At 33.0% G+C, this 19,475-nt stretch overlaps 1 protein-coding gene across 4 annotated transcripts in view; it reads right to left on the bottom strand.

Moving 5' to 3' along the window:
• LOC120351973 (Krueppel-like factor 6) overlaps positions 1-19,475 on the bottom strand; it is a 117,159-nt gene that overhangs the window by 71,029 nt on the left and 26,655 nt on the right. Inside the window, exons 1-2 of one of the 4 annotated variants that reach the window (XR_005571679.1) lie at positions 2,618-2,676; positions 111-640 (exon numbers count right to left, since the gene is read on the bottom strand). The exons of 1 other annotated variant lie outside the window; for it this stretch is intronic. Coding sequence is in view for 2 of the 3 variants with exons in the window: in XM_039431288.1 (XP_039287222.1) it covers positions 563-640 (78 nt within the window). In the remaining variant the exon portion in view is untranslated. Of the gene's footprint in view, positions 1-110; positions 641-2,617; positions 2,677-19,475 lie in introns of those variants that run through there. 2 more of the 4 variants (XM_039431288.1, XM_039431287.1) reach the window with 2 other exon arrangements.

The following is a 19,475-nucleotide window of genomic DNA, read 5'->3' as shown; positions in this document are numbered from 1 at the left end:
TGAATGAAGCGCCTAAAGAAATTGAGGAGCAGGTAGACGTATTAGGTGAGGAGAGAGGTACCACTATCATAGAAGCTACAACGGAAAAGGTATTAGAAAATAATGCGGGATAGAATCGAAGATGGGTGAAAATGTCAATAGAATGGAAATAATAACTAAAGAACAAAGTGACGTGCTGATAGGTATAGCGAACTTAACGGGGGAGGGGGCGAAATCAGGTGAGAGATGCGATGTATTAGAAAATGCCGTAGTCGGACAACAACTAAAGATAACCACATTATATGGCGAAGTGAAGGAGAACATAAAAACTATAGATGATAAATGGACCGCAAGTGAGGAAAGAGTCTCCAGACTAGCGACATCCATGGAAAATATTCCAGCCAGCAGAATACATTATATACCGATTGAACCAGTAAATAGCACTCAACCTTTCCAAAATCTTGGAAAATTTGATAATTCCTACCGTCACATGCAACCCAAACCATTTGTGGACCAAATAAGAGCCGTTCAAGAACTGACACCCACCTCTTGGTTAATGTGGCGTTTCCAATTATCCAGTCTACTACTCGGCGAGCCGCTGATGTTTTTCCAGAGCCGGATGCGAGATATCAACAGCCTGGAGGACTTCATCTCCCAGTTCCTGCAACAGTATTGGAGTAAATGTAAACAGATGGACGCATTATCAGAAATTATTTTATGCACTTATGATAGCAGAAATGGACAATCCTACACTGATTTTATAACAGATTTGATGAATAGAAACTATCAGTTAGACGAATATCTAGCTGATTCATCACTGGTCCACATATTAACAAAAAAGCTTCCTTTCAATGTTCGTATGACACTGGCAGTATCTTCGATTTCCAGTTGTGAAGAACTGATAGAACATTTACATTCTATCCAATCAGCTACTTCTGAGCCAAATCATATAAATAAACAAGCAAGAAATTTTAATCAGCAAAATAGTAATTTCAAACAAAACAGTAATAATGAAAATCATATAGCAAATGCTAGAGCAAATGCGCAAAGAGCGAAGTATACTGAAAATAATAACAGAGTTCAATCATTTGATAATAATTATAGAAATAAGTTCAATACCGAAACAGTAAACAGCATCACAAAGAGGCATATTATGATAACAGAGATCACTGGAATAGAAATAATAAACGGAAAATAACCTTCACAAAACAGGACGAAAATAAACAAAATCATAACCAAACAAATACATCTTATACAATAGCACATACAACAAGGACAACACAAAATCAACATGCAAATGACCCACCACCAGACACACAGGAGCCCATACAAGACAGCCTACCACACAAAACCGCCGCCCGCCATGCACTTGAAACGCCCTGTAAACATCAATCCCTCTTGAGCCTTATATTTCCCACTGAAGAACCATCACCGCAGGAAGAGCAACCCGCCACCGAGGAACACCAGGTTACAGTAGAGGAATTATGTAATATGGAGCCCACATGCGATGAACTCGTTTTGAACGCCACACCCGCGCATCAAAGGACCACCACCAAGCATCCGCGCACCGAGCCTACACCCGCGCATCAATCGACCACACCGAGGCACACCAAGGATGGGAAGGAAGACACCAGTGAGTACCGGGAGGACAACATTCGGGATACAAGAAGCATACACCGCAAGGCCCGGAGACGGAAACGCCCGAGGCAGACACCGGACGACCGACTGCATGACCGACTACAGGAGAAAAGAGGCATGCACCGCAAGGCCCGGAGGCGGAAAGTCAGGCGGAAGAAAAAGAAGTACCGCGCGCGACGATACCAGCCGCATGCCCGTTTCAAACGCCCGAGGAGGATTCCGGACCGAAACCAGGATGGAGGACCGGAGATCGACGGCATGCATCCGCGGCACATTCGCTTTAAAGCAGAAAATCAGCGATGTGACCAGAAGAATAGGCCAAAGAAATGGGATAAAACCGAAACATGCATGGATGATAATAATAAAGTGGACTACGTATTGAGTTTGAGGAAGGATAAACAGCGTTTAAGAAGAGTAAAAGAAATAAGAAATTATAATAAGAGAGTGAAAGTACCTGACTATTACATGTTGAGAGATTATATTGTTAAAGAAAGGATAAATGTTCTGATGTATTGTATACTATTTGTTATGGCTGTGATATGGATAAAGGACTGCGTTATAGGTATGATAGAAAATATTATGTTGTTGTTATTAGAAGAATCTATTATTGATGATGGGAAAGGTAATATTATAAAAATGTTTATTGTTGTGAGCCTACTAATTTATAACGAACTGAAACCAAGAATATTAAATGAAAGTGAGAGGAAAAATGCATTAAGACTACAAGATGATTGGAAAAAGAATGGACTGAAATATATAACCATTAAGGAAGCTAAGAATTGTTTGAAAAGGTATACAAGATACCGAGGTTTTATATTTATGAAGGATAAATCATCATCAGGACAGCCTCATCTATAAATAACAACCGGACAGCAGCAAACCAAATTTAACTTGGTGGGAAAATATTTCTAATCTCAAACCGTATTATCGAGACAATAAGCGATAAGAATATAAACAATAATATTTGGATTCATGGATCTACCTGTCAACAAATACGTACCAAACAAACACCAGGCAACACACTTATTTCGCAGACGAGTATCCACTTCGAACAACAACACCTGAAAATAAAGAAATAAAAAATTTAGAAACCATTTTTAACATCTTTCTTATTAATGAAACAAGAGAATAAATAACTTCTAATGTTAAAAAGCCAACTTACCTTCATGTAGCAGGAAGAAACATCAAGATGGCGACAAGTGACAAGCCGAAGCCAACGTAAACCAGCTGTACACTACGAAAACCAGAATAGTCAATGCCTATTAAATCATCAAAGTTGATACCCCGAATAAGAAGATCAAGTGTCATATAAATGTGAATTGCATGTAGAGATATTATAGAAATATTATATTATTATTATTTATGTATAAACTATTAAGAAAATCACTAAAATTATCCGCCAAATGATCAAACCGCATAGTTACCACCAAAAGCATTAATCCCAAGTCTCAATGTATTAGAGGAATAAGAAGTTCTTGTTGATAAAACCTACCAAAGATTATCCTTAAAAATATCCATTATATGAAAACAAAGCCCAATTTCTGCAAGAGAATGAAATGAAAATGTACAAATCACTGTTCTATGTTGAGGGAGAAAATATGTTATACTCTGCAAGTCGGAGAATTATCAGTTTGTTAGGTTGGCAATGATTTTGCACCAACATTCAAATGTGCTTCTGGCCTGAGGGCAGAGCGTGGATTAGAAAAAAGATTTATATTATGTATGGAGGAGGAGATAGTTTATATTGTGTATTGTGTGTAGAAGGAGATTGGCCGATGTAAGGCGTATGTATTTGAATTGAATTTATTTATTGTTGTATATGTTGTTGAATTGTTAGGAGGTAAGATTCTCAGTAGAGTTATTAGCAGACTTTGTAACATATATGATTTCTGATCCAAAACCAACTGGATCATAAAATTTATATTATATTCTCGAATTGTCGTTTTAAATCAGAAATCAGAGGGCGTTTTGTGTCACGTGGTAATTTGAAACCACCAAATATTTCTAAATGAGCCAATAAAATGTAATAGAACTATAAAATTGGAAAGAAGGTTAGACCTATCTAAAGAGTAAATCAACTCAAATCAAGTATTATTAGTGATTAGGAGTAATAGCATTATCAACAACGATAAGAAAATATGTATTATTGTGATTTAATAATTATGAGAACTCATTGGTAAGATCAAAAAATTATAAAGCGGCATAATTATTATTGGCGGATTACAAAAATAAAAAAATAAAATAAAATGCATGAACATTGAGGTTAGAGTTACTTGTTTACGTTTTGAAAAGAATTAGTCGATCTTGGATAAATCGATAATTATCCGAACCAATACTGAATGAATCAGCTGATTATTCGATCAACCCATATGACCGGTTGAATCATATAAAATTCACTCATAAAGGATATATTATGTATACTAAAGGAAGTCGATGTGTAGAAATACAAATAGCTATTATTTCTGTATAAATATTTATTATAATCTAAAAAAGCATGATAAATCAAGAGTATAAAAAACTCATATAAAAACTAAATGTATTATCTATTAAAATCGTATGTTACGATTTATTTATGAATTCAATTTAAGATAAATACCCCATATATCTGTATAAAAACTTCTTTTATTAATTTTTTCTATTATAAAGCCGAGGAAGCCCTGATTCCCAAGGCAACCAATTGTATTGAGTCTATTAAATTGAGGCCAATCAGAGAGTAGCTTATAGAATTATTCTAGGAAGAAGCAAATTTTTCTGAAAACCTCTTTCTTCTGGCTTAAGATCCCAACCCGAGAGGATGCACATGGAGTTTAGGGTCTTTTCTTATTCCTTTTAAAAATTTTTTAACGAATTATTAAGCCAAACCCTTTTTTAAATGTAATGTATGTTTGTTGAATGTAATTGTTTGTGAACTCAGTGCTGTCAAGGAGTTCGTAATTGTAAAGATTCCCATAAAAATAGCTTTAATTCGAAAGAAACTTATAAAAATCTGGATCACACGTTAGCCCAGCAGTGACGAAAAGGAGCCTACCTAATTAATTATTGGAAATAATTAATTCAATCCACGAGAACATCCAGAACTTCAGTCAGTGAGTGATAAGTCAAACCAAATGAGCTCATTTGTCTACGTTCAGTGGGGTAATAATTAATAAAAAAGCGCTATTCCAATTAATTAGAGTTAAAATAAAAAGTCACCACGTGTTGAACAATATCACATAGTTCACAAGAACATTTTATAAATTTATTTATTATATGTAGGAAGCTTACTTCCATGCACTGCCCGAATTCATATTAAAAGCCCTGAGATCTCATGTTCGAATATTAATTTATTAAATATTAATTTTGTTTATTGAACAAAATATATCATATCAAACTTATAGACCGAACAGGTTTTTATTGGTAGAATTTTATATTGATTGGAAGTCTAAGTACCAGTATTAAATATAATATATTTATGAATTTGAAATTCATTATTGTGAATATTAGCAAAGCCTGTGATAATTATTCAGATTTTAAAAATAGATTATTTAAGTGAATTATAGTTATATCGAATATTTTATGCACATTTTTTCTATGGGAATATATTTTGTGTTTTATGTCAGCATACAAATCGTAGAAATTTATTTTATCCTAGTTCATCTCGTGTTATATAGTTTGAGCTGTTTTAATATCACCAAATATTTAGCAGCATTTAAAATTATTGAATCAATAATATTAACCTTATTCAGAGCACTCAATATTTATCATCCTTTGATGATATTCATTTCATCAGCCAGAACAAATATATTAAGAAATTATATTAATAAGGTTCCAGTTATATCATATAAGGATCCAGAGAGCTTCAAGAACTGGCGTTGTAAGTTCTAAGGAATTTTGAAAGGGTATATTGGTGAATACTTGTACTCACGACGAGCGTTTTAAGAATCAACTAGAAACAACTATAGTTGGTCCTGATTATTCTCTAGTGGTACATGGTTACTGATAATCAGTCATCAAATATTCTTTTAATTTCCTTACTGGTATTCTTCAAGAACTTCATAGAAGCAGCGGTAAGAATTATCAATACCTGGTCCTTGAACCTTATGGTGATTATTTGTACTTATAAAATTCATGTTTCTACCACTGAGCTAGAGCTGAGGTTTGAACCCAGTAATTTTGCGAGCCGGAAGGCCTTAATTTTTTGTGAATTTATTCGCAAAAGAGGGAATTTAGAGACTGCTCTTGTAAGTACCAGAAACACCATATTATCTGTGAAGGAATTGCAATCTACAACTTCTCACAATAGCTTCATAACGTGGGACTCTATCATAAGAGATAACCCCCCCAGGAGCACAACTTCACAAAGGACAGACGGCATTCTTGGCTTGGCCATATATCTAGACGTTAAGAATACTGTAGGGTATAGGGTAATAATTGGACAAGGGCTCGTGGAATACCCCGGCTACAATATCTGAAGCAAGTAACCAAAGATCTAGGGATCAAGAGCTACATCCAACTGAAAAGTACAGCTCTAGACAGAAAACGATGGAAAGCTGCCTGCCAATCGAATGATTGAAACTGAAGAAGAATTATTGAATCACTGAAACATAATATATTCTCTTGACTAATGAAGTTTAATTAATCATTTTTTAAACAAGAATAAAAAGTTGATATTCCATTAGATATACTGGTATCAGCTATCCTCTATAGAAGGCAGTGGTAAGGCAGAGAATCAACAACGCTGTTTCCTTATCTTCCCACACTGCCATTAGTATAAAGTGAACCTCACTGTAGTCACTCACATTTGGGCTACACTCAAAATTTACCCCCTACTCAAAAATTTTCCCCCAACCCAAAATTTGAATGAGCAAAGCTGTAATATAGTGAGGTCCACGTTATTTTATAATGACAGTGTTTGTTTAGCAATGGTATTGCTATCCTTGTCTATCATTCAACAAAGCGGATAGCGCTGTCTCTTTTTCGCTTTGCTCTGTTGTCAGACCGTCTTTTAACAATGTTGAATTAATAATTGATTAACAGAATATTTCATCGTAGTTATGATAATTCATTATGGAATTATTGAAATATATAATTTCTTGCGTGATAAAATATGATTAATCATTTTAAACGAGAATCAACAGTTAATATTGATTGTGATATTTTCGAGCTCAAAATTTAAGTCAAATTTAGCTCAAATTTTATTCTTTATTTTGTGAATTTATAGTTTGTTTCATGTTTTTAAGAAACTTTTATTATTAATCCATCCAAATTTAAAATTGTTTGTTTTATTCTAATTTATATTTTAGATTGTGATTTGGTGTAGAAATTTGAATGGACGTAACCTATAATATTTGGACAATTTGAACCTAAATTAGGAAATTGAAGAAGTTTTAGGCAATATCCTGTTTTTTCTTTTCCGATTCTTGTATTTTTTTGCTAACCTTATAAATAAATAAATAAAAATATTATATCAATAAACCTGTCAGCTACCGTCTATAGAATGAATGCATTGACAAGACGGAGGTTCGGCAACGTTGTTCTCCTATCTTTCTTCACTGCCATTATTACGTGGACCTCACTGCAGTCACCCTTATTTTGGGCTACACTCAAAATTTTGCCCCGTACCACAAAATTTGGTCCCCCTACCACAGAATTTAACGATCGTCGACTTGTTCCTATTCCGATGTGACACCTTCCAGACAGAACTTCGTGGACAGATTAGTGTTGAACAACAAAGTTTCATAACCACAACACAATCGGTCCTCATCTGTTTTAGTGAGAACTGTCGTACGCGCATGCTCGCGAAAGGGATTTAAGCCGAAAACTCTGAACGGCGGACCGACTTGGAGACTTTCAAGATTGTGTTTTAGCACTTTGTTATCTGTCGCCTCGGATCTAATGCCTCCAACTTCTCGCGGTTGTATGAGTCGGGTTGTCAACTGGAATTGATCGGAGCCAACAAGTTTTGGGTCAACCAAAGTAACAGATTCTATCTTAGAACACTTGCCACGACGCTTCCAAGTATATTGATGATAGGGAACAAGTGCAACAATCAATAAAATCCTGGACTGGATGTAATCTAGGTTGTCGAAATTTCAAATTTGTAGGGAACAAGTACAACTATCGATAAAATTTTGAGATGGAAGTAATTTAGGTTGTCAGAATTTCAAATTTGTAGGGAACAAAATCAGTAGATCCGTTTTGGATTGTAGAGCCGTGGATGATGATGATGAGGGAACAAAATATACTACTATCAATAAAATCTTGGATTGGAAGTAATTTAGCTTGTCAGAATTTCAAATTTGTAGGGAACAAATACTACTAATAACATCTTGAACTGAGGGCATCTAGGTTGCCAGAATCTGTTAGATGATAGATCAGAATCAAATACTGTAATGAATTTGATACAGTATCAAATACAATTAGATAAAATATAAAATACAATTGATACAGTATCTTTTGATTTGATACAGTTGAATTTGATACAGTATCTTTTGATTTGATACAGTATCTTTTGAGTTGATACAGTTGAATTTGATACAGTATCTTTTGATTTGCTACAGTTGAATTTGATACAGTATCTTTTGATTTGATTTGATACAGTATCTTTTGATTTGATACAGTTGAATTTGATACAGTATCTTTTGATTTGATACAGTTGAATTTGATACAGTATCTTTTGAGTTGATACAGTTGAATTTGATACAGTATCTTTTGATTTGATTTGATACAGTATCTTTTGATTTGATTTGATACAGTATCTTTTGATTTGATACAGTTGAATTTGATACAGTATCTTTATGGAAACAAGTACAACTATAGTGAAGTCCACGTTATATTGTCAGTGGAGACACATAGGAAACAGCGTTGCCAATCCTCATAGAGGATAGATGATACCGGTATATTTGGTGTAATATTAACTGTTCATTTTTGTTAAAAAGTATCAATTATATTCTATTCCTCAAGAAAATACATCTGGTACAGTACAGAACAGTAATTTTAGTCTGGTACAGTATCTCTGTAGAAAACAATACAATAAAATCTAAGAGGTAATTTTGATTGTCAAAATTCTTGGTAGTTAGATGCAAACCAAATGAATTTGAGACAGTATCTTAGTATAGGAAACTATACTACGATCAATGAAATCTTGGAGGTAATCTAGATTGTCGAAATTGTTTTTAGATGAAATAGATGAGAATCCAATGAATATGATACAGTACCTCTGTAAATAGCAATAAAACGATAAATAAAGTCTTGATTTGGAGCTGATCTTTGATAATCAACATCTATTTGGATCAATCGATCGAAAAATAATTTCTAAAAAATCGAGCATCATGAAGTGTTTTATTATTCTGCATTCAAAATTCATAGTTTGTCCAATGTCGTATAGTCATAAAATTCAGGACTGTGAAAAGTAACTCATCTTTTGGAAATGATACTGTTTATAAAATTTGGGAGAACATCAGTTTCGGGCCGAGTTTGTTGCTCTCCCACAGCCATCGCGATATGATTTGTGGAGGATGTATGGAGAGTATGGAGGATGTATTATCAAAGAGGCACAACAAAAAGCTCATTGCATTTCCAGATTATATATGACTTTCAAATTTTCCTCTTGTGAAGGAATGCTATGTTTCCTTTACATGGGACATGTAACGGTTAATCCAGCTAGTTTTTTGTGATAATCAATTCATTTTCATATTAGAACGAGCTCAAGGACACAATTATTATTTTTTGTGAAACAGAGTATATTTTGGATTTCACACCGAAACTGAAAGAAAGGCACCGCAATTATCTGTAGAACAGCCTTGACATGTCGTTGTGGGCTTTACAGTGAAAATTATAGCCTACGTTTCTCTTAGAAAAAAATGAGCAAGAAGATATTTCAGTCCAGCCTGTACTATCACTTTGTACGATTTTACATTTTTAAGAATTCATTTTTTATTTCAAATATTTCTGTGGAACTCGAATTTTATCTAGAATAATCTATACAAATCCTATTTACAGTACTACTTACATATTTTGAAATGTTAGGAGAAATTTAATGAGAGAGGTTATGAAAAAATTCATTACTTCAATCAAGTGAATCAACAATTTTATTGATATTTAAATAATTTCTATATTCTTGCGAAGATGGTGTTATGGGTTTAGTAGATATCCAAAATGAATAAGAACAACCTTGTTTAAGTTAATTGTTTCTCCTGACCATACTTAATGGAAACAACCATAGTTAATGGAAATAACTTTGTTTCAGTTAAACGTTTCTAATGTCCATATTTTTGGAATATCTGTACGAGTCTACAGGTCTAGTCTCGGCCAATAATAGCAGAGCTTAACCTTCATTGGTCCACAGCTGATGGCCAATCGTAGGGCTTCACCCCCACCATACACAGAGTGATTCTAAAAGGACTTTACAACTTTGAAAATTCAAATAAATCTTATTAAACAAGGTACAGAATTGGTTTTGGTGTTATAATATCACCCGGTATATATTCCAATACTGAATTTCTAAGCTTTCAATCTACTAGAGATAATAGTGTAACAACTGAAATTGTTATCACAAATCTGTAATAGAATAAAGAAAATAATTGGTTTAAACACGTACAGGATAGGAAATCCATGAATCAAGTCTGAACTACTGGACTGATTAACTTGAAATTTTGTATATAGATTCTCAATTCACCGAGCATGATTATAGGTCTACTTTGAATTCTTCAAGATTTCAGTAGGACAGGTTTTCAGTGAGTCAAGTTTTCAAGTAGCCCATAGCGGAGCATGGGTTAACTGCTAGTCTATAATATAATAAAGGAAAGAATATGTTTATGAACACGTACGGGATTGGATATCTACGAATGAGACATATTATCACGTCTGAACTACTGGACTGATTAACTTGAAATTGTGTTTATAGATTCTCAATTTATGGAGTACGGTTATGGGTCAACTTCAAATTCTTCAAGATTTATTGTATTTATGTTAGTGTATTTATGCAGAAAATAAAGAATTTGAATTTGAATTTCAGTACGACAGGTTTTCAGTTTATCAAGTTTTCAATCAGACCCTTTAGGAGTATAGGTTCAAATCGAATACCTTTTTATTCATAAAATCATAATACAATAATTTATAAAATTCGTTTAAACATTTATCAGTTAATACTCTCCACAAATCTGTGAGTGGAGAGTGGTGAGTGTCAGTGATAACCTGCTAGTTGTTTAATTAAATAAATTAATAAATAATAATTATTATAATCAATTAATAAATTAATAAATTAAATTAATAATAATAATTAAAAAATAAATTAAATTAATAATAATAAATTAATTAATTATAATTAATAAATTAATAATTAAATAGAATAGAATAGATGAATAGAATAGAATATTCATTTTATTCAACAATAATACAGAAAATTTCCATACAGTTGAATAACGTCAGGAAGATTTACAGTCAAAAACTTTATAAAAGATAATTCACACCGCAAGTTATTATTATAATAAATTAGTGGTTTTGTCAGAGTTGAGCAGTTTTTATTCAATATTAGAATAAGATAAATCAGTTCTCAGAAATTCGATCTACAAAAAAATTGAATGAAAATAGGAATAAATCGGAGAATTTGAATCTTATTAATTGAACGATTAGATTACAGCTTCACCCACCCTATATTCAAGCACCAGTAAAAGGCTTTCAAGAGTTCTGGGAAAACAAAATCACTACACAGCTAACTGCTGGAAGGAATTTCCTTTGTTGAATTGCTAAATAAAATGCCTTTGGACGGGTTGGAATTTTCATTTATGGGGCGAAAAGCTCAAGAGATAACTGTTCATTTGATTACAAAGAGCTGAACACACAGTTCTTTGGAATTTTCTGTTAAGTTTGATAGGATGAGTTTTCCACTCCATAACATAAATGGAAAACTGTTTGAAATTGATGTTGCGCGAGGAAAATCTTTTTAAAAAGGCTGCAGTGATTTACTTTGTTAGTACTGGATTCTTTACAGAGATTCGTCGACTTCATAATAATATCATACTCAATTTTTGGTTTAGAAGAAGAATTAATTAACCCAACCATTCCAATTGAATCTAAAGGAGATAAATGGTTTTGATCCTATGAATATTCTAATAAATCAAAGAAAGAATTCAATTCCTATAATAAAATACTAGAAGGTAACCCGTGCTCCGTAATGGTCTAATTAGAAACTTGACAACCTGAAAACTTGACCTATGAAGAATTTAAAATAGACCTATAAAGATCCTCATATTAAGAATCATTATGCAAAATTTCAAGTTAATCAGTCTAGTAGTTCAGACGTGATGATGCGTCATTCGTGAATTTCCTTTCCCGTACGTGTATAAACCAATACTTTACTTCATTATATTTAAGACTAGCAGATAACCCGTTCTCCGCAGGGGTCTAATAAAAAATTTGACAAACTGAAAACTGGAAAATACTGACATATTGATGAATTTTGAATAGGCTGATAACCGTACTCGGTGAATTAAGAATCTATAACTTATGCAATATTTCAAGTTAAAAAAAATATTTTTTTAATATTATAATACGGTATTATAATAAATAATATTATATATAATAAAATATAATATGATATATAATATAATATTATAATATATTTTGTTAATTTTTATATATTTCAAGTTAATCAGTTGAGACGTGATGATGCATCATTCGTGAATTTCCTATCCTCTACGCATATAAGCCAATTTTTTCCTCTAATTTTATAGATAGGAATGGAGGAAAAATTTCTGAGTCACTGCTCACTATTTGAAAGCAGTTTTTTGAACAATTTTTTCTAACGATTCACCACAAACAAATATCATCTTTGTAGATAGAGTAGGTTATCAGTAACATTGAGATATAGCATGCATTATTTCCGTCTACGAAATTAGATAAAATCACTCGCGGAATTATGTGGTTTCAGTAGCTATTACCTCTACAGTCTCTACACGTGTATAGCCAAATATAGTTTATATGATAAAGTGAAAAATTTAGTGGTTTACATCCAGATATAGCCAAAACACTAACGGTTCTGAATGAACAATATCATATAGGTGATGTAATACCAATAACAATAATGTTAATGTTAATAATCATGTTGTTACTTGGACAACATTAACATTCCATTAAGTTTTTGGAGAGAAATAGTACAGGCTCAGCCTAGTTACTTTCCTTGCCCTATTACCATAGGTGAGGAAAGTATTGCTTTCCGAAAAAAATTAAGGTACCCCAATTTCTAAATTTCTATACGTTTCAAGGTCCCCTGAGTCCAAAAAACTGGTTTTTGGGTATTGGTCTGTATGTGTGTGTGTGTGTGGTGTGTGTGTGTGTGTGGTGTGTGTGTGTGGTGTGTGTGGTGTGTGTGTGTGTGGTGTGTGTGTGTGTGTGTGTGTGTGGTGTGTGTGGTGTGTGTGTGTGTGTGTGTGTATGAGTGTATGTGCGTCTGTGTACACGATATCTCATCTCCCAATTAACGGAATGACTTGAAATTTGGAACTTAAGGTCCTTTCACTATAAGGATCCGACACGAACAATTTCGATCAAATGCAATTCAAGATGGCGGCTAAAATGACGAAAATGTTGAAATATTGAAAAAACAGGGTTTTTCGTGATTTTCTCGGAAACGGCTCCAACGATTTTGATCAAATTCATACCTAAAATAGTCATTGATAAGCTCTATCAACTGCCACAAGTCTCATATCTGTAAAAATTTCAGGAGCTCCGCCCCATCAATGCAGATAGATTCTCAATTATCAGGCTTCAGATACAATTGAAACAAAAAAAATCAAGTGGAGTAGATTGAGCATGAAAATCTCTACAATTAATGTTTAGTAACATTTTGACCTAAAATTTAAAATAAGCTTTAAATTCGGGAAAATGTGATTATTCAATTGCAAATTATTGTTGATTCTATTAAATCATTCACTATGAAGAGATAGCAGACCTCATGTGTGTCTCCAGCGTTATTGCCCTGTCACCAGCTGGCTCAAATCTTTGAATAGAAGACTTGAGATGCGCGGGAATACTAGCGTCAGGTGATCAATTTTCATAACGGCAAGAAAAGTTGTGTGAGTGCGCCACACCAGATTTCTTTTCATTCAATGTCATAATTGTGTTATGATTATAGTGTTTTATACATTAAATGAATAAAATTAATGAATGTCATTCCATGTATTGAAAAATACTTTGATCACTCAAATACCCCGATGAAGTGTAACCTTATCTAAATTTGGGAGAGGGATGGCACAAGGTGACCTTATTTTCTCTCTCTTTATCATTTTGATGATGTAATTATTGTATGAATCAATAAAGAATAAAGTATGCTTGTTTGTGAGATTAGTATTGATGATTCAACAAGGCAGATCGCGCTATCCTTATCGATCTGCAGCGATCTTTATCAGCGATCTTTCATCCGACCTGCAGCGTTGCCAGATCGATTTTTAACAATGTAGAAATATAATATTAACAGAATATTAAACCTGAATTATGGGAATTCATTATTCGATGAAAAATATATTTTCTTGAAGGATAAAATAAAACGTTAAACAAGAATGAACAGTTGATATTTTATCAGATAAACTGGCATCAGCTATGCAAAATCTATAGAAGCAGTGGCAAGGCAGAGAATCGGTAACACTGTTCAACTACCTGTCTCCTCTACCATTATAACGTGGACCAAGATTCAAGATTCAAGATTTCTTTATTGCGGAAAACATTTGTACAAAATGCATAGCATCGTCATATAATAAACATGATAAATACAAAGTATTAACATTCAAAGAAATAAAAATTCAAAACAAAAGCTTACAAACAGCACAAAATACTCTCAAATTAGAAACTCCTCTTTCCTATATGGAAATATTTGTATTAAAATATTTATAGACCTTACTATAATATATCTTCTCTCTATGATACAAAAAACAGTTCATCGTAATCATCTAAAGATAATAAAATTTGATTTGATTTAAATGACAGTGATTGTCAACTCGATTTTAATTGAATAATATGCCTTGAATAAGTGTATTATGGAATAATTATTCACATTGTAGATAATTTCAATGACATAAGGAAGGATGTAACCTTAATCAGCTCTGTAGTTGACATTTGATTACAAATTCTTTGAAAGGCATATTGACATAGACATTCAAATTCAAATTGACGCCCATGGTTGGATAATAGAATGACTAAGCGACTATAGTGAGGTTCACATTATTATGACAGTTGAGGAAGATAGAAGAGCGGCGTTGCCGATTCTCTGCCTTGGCACTGCCACCTATAAAGGATTTCTGATAACTGATGTAATATTGACCGTTCATTCTTGTCTAAAATGATCAATCATATCAAGTAAATATATTTTTCAATGATCAAATAATGAATTTTCGTAGTTGAGATTGAATATTTTGTTAATGAATTATATTTATAAAGTTTTGAACCACAATCTGGCAACGTTGCTGAGTTAGAGAAGGATAGCGCTATCTGCTTTGTTGAATGATAGACAAGGATAGCAGCATCGATGTTAATCAAATACTGCCATTATAACGTGGACCTCAATATAGTTGGGAACCTATTGATGCGACAATTGTCAGTAGAATGATTATGTTCATTTCTAAATTTAACTGGGCGCATTTCCTCATTTGCTGATGAATGCAAGGGAGTGACGTACTAGCTGTGGCTTCAAATAGCTTTCAACGAAATGTTTACGCGAGAATACGTCACTCTAATTAAACGAAAGGAAATCCTAATGAAGGCTAGTAGGCTATGAATGAAAGAAAGCTAGTATGAGCTATATCCTTTCCCGCGAAAGTCTATTATAAGACATATAAAGGTTTCTTTATAAATAAGAAATTTAAATCTGAGTACCTTTTTTAAAATAATTATTTAGCCACGACATGTTTCGGCTATATATTTCCATTATCAAGTGATTTGATAATATAGCCAAAACATGTGACTAAATAATTTTAAAAAGGTTACTTGAATTTATATTTTTGACCGATCGAAGTGAGGTCTAAGATTCAAGTCAACGGTTTTTGCATTTCTCTTTATGTTCATACAGTATGTTGAAATGTTAATATGTTCCGCATTTACGGCAAATGTGGTAATAGATTCTCATGGAATTTGACAGGTATTTGTATGTTCCCTTTTAAATTGCGCGTTGACGTATATACAAGGTTTTTGGAAATTTTGCATTTCAAGGATAATACAAAAGGAAAAATGAGCCTCCTTTATACGCCAATATTAGAGTAAAAATCAGACTATAGAATATTATTCATCATAAATCAGCTGTCGACTGGTTTATAGATTGCCTGCAATGGCGCATGCAATTCAATATCTCAATGTAACTTAGTGAAAAAACAGCTGTAGTGAGGCATGCAATAATTGATAACTTTATGTAGCATAGTATTTTCTCCCGACTTTTCTCTGCTTTGAACTCAGAAAGCTTTTTATGATACTATTATAGTAGCATAGTTGTTTATAACAAATTATTAGCATTCAAATGATAATAGTTATTGTCGATACAACATTTGAAACAGCTATTAGTTGTTCACACACCGATTTCTCACCGACACGTCAGGACAGGACATAGTTCACTCTGATGGAGGCTGTAGTTTTTAACTGCGCGAGGTCCACTGTTCATAGAACTACTAGTTTATTTATATTCAAAAGTAGCCATAAAGAAAAAAGACAAAGGTTTCTTTGTTTGTATGTTTTTAAAATCTTTCCAGAGACTCTTATTACAGTATTGGAATTGTCAAAATTTAAAATAAATACGGTAACAAAAAAAAGTAAAAAGAAAGATTAAAATCACACAAAGGAACCCTCTCTACACACAAACTATTCCGTGGTATAAAATACTTCAACCACCAAAAAGCTCTTGAACTCCTCTTGAACATTACATTCGTACAGTATTATCATTCATTTCCTTGTCATCACCTGGGCTTGAAATAATCATAGAGGAGCCTTTTAAAATAAATTCTTCTTCTTCGATGGCGCTACAGCCCAAATCGAGCCCTGGCCTCCTCAATACTGTGCCTCCATCCATCGCGATCTCTTGCCTTCATTCTCCAATACCTGATGCGAAGAAGTTCTTTTAAAATTAATACATTTCTCAAATTTTCAAATGAGTAATCTGTAGGAGCGTACAGACTTATGCGCCACGAACCCGCGCATTTCAATTTCCATAAGTTGTTGCTATGCTTATTATATAATCTATATTTCCCTGTATTTCTCTGTATAACTACAGATATAATAAGAGTAGCTTCATCTGATGAGAAGTGAAATCCGCGTGTTCGTGGTGTATAAGGCTGGCCACTAACGGTAGGACAAGCATATATATTCTTGTTTATCATGCTTACACACATGTTAATCATGCATGTTTTGTCATCAGAGAGAGACCTCTAACAAAGAATAAACAACCAATAAGAATAATTAAACAACTGGAAAATTACAAATTATAATAATACCTAATGATAAATCTTCTCAAAATATCTTATCAAACATCTTCAAAATGATAAATTACTCGACCTGAAAAAGAGGAGGGAAGAAAAACTGAACAACAAAAAATCGAAGATACAAAAACCTAACCTCAAAAAAAGTTGCTGGAAGCCTCTCGCTGTGATGACGCAACAATGTATGACGTCATGTGTATCATGCATGTCCTACCGTTAGTGGCCAGCCCAAGTCTGTACACACCTATGTGGTGTATATTTTAATATATGAGTATATTATATATATATATAATATATATATATAATATAATATATATAAGACAGTTGGCTCAGACTGTACCAAGTGATCGATTTTCTCAAACTTCTTACTAATGCCTCTCTCTCATTCCAGATGACAGTTTGAGTGATCAATGTCTTATCTTCTTAAAATTTTGCAGACAAGGCATTGTCTTGATTTTACCATCAGCTCAATCATTCACTGCACACTTTTACCCTCCCCTCCAACACAATTCCTTCACCCCCCCCCCGGCCAGATCTACCTCCTCCACTCGCAAACAATGCCCGTCAATCTTTCTACTTTCTAGTATCATCAACATCAACATAATAGAGAACTTCAAAATTTCAAATTTCTTCCTCCTCTCCAACGATTTCAACAATCTTCCTATATTCTATAGTGAGGTTCACGTTATAATGTCAGTGGATGAAGATAGGAGAACAACGTTGCCGATCCTCTGTCTTGTCAATGCCATCTATAGACGGTAGCTGATACAGGTTTATTGACGTGATATCAACTGTTCATTCTCGTTTGAAATAATCAATATTATACTTTATTAAGCAAGAAATTATTTTTTTCAATAGTTTTATTATGAATTTTCATAATAAAGATAAGATATTTGTTCATAAATTATCAATTGCAAGATGAACTGGCAACAGCGAGAAAGAGATAGCGCTATCCCATTTTTGAATGATAGACAAGGATAGCAGTACCATAACTAATCAAACACTGCCATAAAACGTGGACCTCACTATAGTATCATCAACATAATAGGAGACTGCACAGTATTTCAAATTTCCCTAAAACCTCGATTCGATCAACAGTGTAAAATTTTGGAGCATCAACCTTCCATAAATTGAGGAAACTATAAAACGTTAGACTATAGTGACGTCAAAATAACTCAAATAGAATTATTAAATGACAGTTCGTCATTGTTAGTGGAATAGAAGAGAAACTATCTAATAATTTCAATAGCATGTCAGCTTCAATCGCTTGTCATTATATCAAGGATAATAGTTTGAAATCATCAAATTGATTTTCAAATATAGTTTGTTCAAATTTGTGATCAAAACTAAACATAGAAGAAATATTTCACATTATTATAACTAAAATAGGAAATTTTCACATATTGAAATATAATTTTGGAGAATCACCGAAAAACAAACTTAATTAATTAAAAAACAAACACTTCTTAAATAATGTTGAACTCATAAATGAAGAAGAATGAAGTCAGATAATTCTTGCTTAATTAATATTGGAAAGGATTCTTGATTTTTGTTTTTTAATGTAGTATTGGAATATCAATTTGTTTCGATTTCCTCTACAATAAGTACCAATATAAGACATCCATACAACCAATATAATCATCGATTGAACAATACAAATCGATACAAACCAAACAACAAATTCAAATCTCTGAATAAGTCCTCAATTGTCAGTTGTTCATTTAATGACTGGCTTATTAAAAGAATCCATCTTTAATTAAATCGAGCATTTCAGAATCAGTGGATAGAATTTTCGAAAAATTCAGTAAAAACTGTGGTATGTGACTCACAAAAAAGTATATCAACTAAATGTATCTAGATCAAATAATCTTTTTGGCATAGTCATTCAATATCACCTATTTTACATGCATGAAATAAAGCCGGTAAACAGCTGATTGTAGAACAAATAAACATATGATTCTCATTACAGCATACTATCAGAGACAAGAATAATATAGTATTACTTATCCTTCATCTATGATACTATACTGTAATAAAATCGTATGTTTTCTTTACAGTTGAGTATGTTTCCTAGTTCCGAAATAGCAACAGCAAAACTGCTTCAAAAAAACACCTTTAGCGCTCCAGGTGGAAGTTTTGTCAACTTCCACAAAATTCCTGATTTGGAACTTGTAAACTAGGTTATGTTTATAGAATGCTTGTAGTAACTTCAGCACAAGCAGGTAATGTTTTCTATTTTTTGTCATAGTCATTCAATTCCAGCTGTTTTACATCCATGAAATCAAGCCGGTAAACAGCTGATTGTAGAACAAATAAACATATGATTCCCATTACAGCATACTATAATGTAATAAAATCATATGTTTTCTTTACAGTCGAGTATGTTACCTAGTTCAGAATTTGGAACAGCAAAAACTGCCGCCTTTT

This window comes from Nilaparvata lugens, chromosome 6 (assembly GCF_014356525.2).
Source record: "Nilaparvata lugens isolate BPH chromosome 6, ASM1435652v1, whole genome shotgun sequence".
In the NCBI taxonomy this organism is placed as follows: Eukaryota; Metazoa; Arthropoda; class Insecta; order Hemiptera; family Delphacidae; genus Nilaparvata; species Nilaparvata lugens.
Note: the sequence above shows the minus strand (reverse complement) of the source record. Positions and strands in the feature narration are given on the sequence as shown.